Raw genomic sequence first — 1,009 nt, forward strand, 5'->3', positions numbered from 1 at the left:
AAATAAATATATATAGACTTTATAAAAATTAATCATTTCTTCGTCATTTCACTTTCGAATAATGTTTGTGCAACTTTTTTCATTTAGAAATTACGTTTATCCTCTTCTTGTTGACAAATTACTGTTTCCCTATGCTTTTTGTTCCACTCTTCCATCTTATCAATAGAAATCCATATATCATTTGCGAGTAACTCCGGCTCTTCAAATGCCGCGAAATGACCTCCTCGAGGCATTTTGGTAACTCGTAAAAGATTTATGAATCGTGTTCTCAGGTCGTTTGGACTTTGAGTCATGATTTCGTAAGGGAACTGTACACAAGCGCTAGGAACCTTTATCGGTGTACTATAAAAAAAAAGACACTTAATATTTAACATTTATACATTGCAATAACAACTTGCAATAACAATTACATACGATTTCAAGATCTTCTCCAAGGATCTATTCGACTTGGTACAGTGTTCAGCGTATATTCTCATGGCTGTAGTAATGCTATTTGATATCCAATAGATCATCAGATTATCAATTAACTCGTCGTATGTATATTTCTCTAGAAATCCACCATCTGCTCTATATTTGTAAGACGGATTTGTACCGGTTGAAAATTTTTCAATGATGTACGCCGCCAAACCTGCAGGCGAGTCGTTTAGACCGACCCCTAAAACACACAACGCTTTGAAAGATACTAGATTTTCATTCGTTAAATATGCGCAAAATCTTCTTATACATTCAAGTAATAGAATATAAATGTACGGTTTTTTTGCGTAATTGTATGATATAAATACGTCGCGTACCAACTGTATCCGGCTTCGTAGCTTGAATATAAAAATATCCAAATTCTCCAAGAATTGAAAAACCAGTTTTTTTTTTAGTTTTTTCCCAAGACAAAAACGATTTTTTCAAAAGAGTCAATGCTTTTTTCAGTATGGTCCATTTATTGAGCACTAAGCACAAATTGGAATGCAAACCCAAAACGCTGCAATTTGCACAACATATATAATTATATATATAT

General features: G+C 33.2%; 1 protein-coding gene across 1 annotated transcript in view; it reads right to left on the reverse strand.

Annotated features, from left to right (window-relative positions):
- Window positions 1-22: 22 nt before the first annotated feature.
- LOC108693097 (juvenile hormone epoxide hydrolase 1-like) overlaps window positions 23-1,009 on the reverse strand; it is a 5,019-nt gene continuing 4,032 nt past the window's right edge. Inside the window, exons 5-7 of the mRNA XM_018201797.1 lie at window positions 792-973; window positions 415-655; window positions 23-342 (exon numbers count right to left, since the gene is read on the reverse strand). Coding sequence (XP_018057286.1) covers window positions 84-342; window positions 415-655; window positions 792-973 — 682 coding nt within the window. The 3' untranslated portion in view covers window positions 23-83. The remainder of the gene's footprint in view (window positions 343-414; window positions 656-791; window positions 974-1,009) is intronic.

The sequence above is a fragment of the Atta colombica genome, unplaced genomic scaffold, assembly GCF_001594045.1.
Source record: "Atta colombica isolate Treedump-2 unplaced genomic scaffold, Acol1.0 scaffold88, whole genome shotgun sequence".
NCBI classification, from domain to species: domain Eukaryota; kingdom Metazoa; phylum Arthropoda; class Insecta; order Hymenoptera; family Formicidae; genus Atta; species Atta colombica.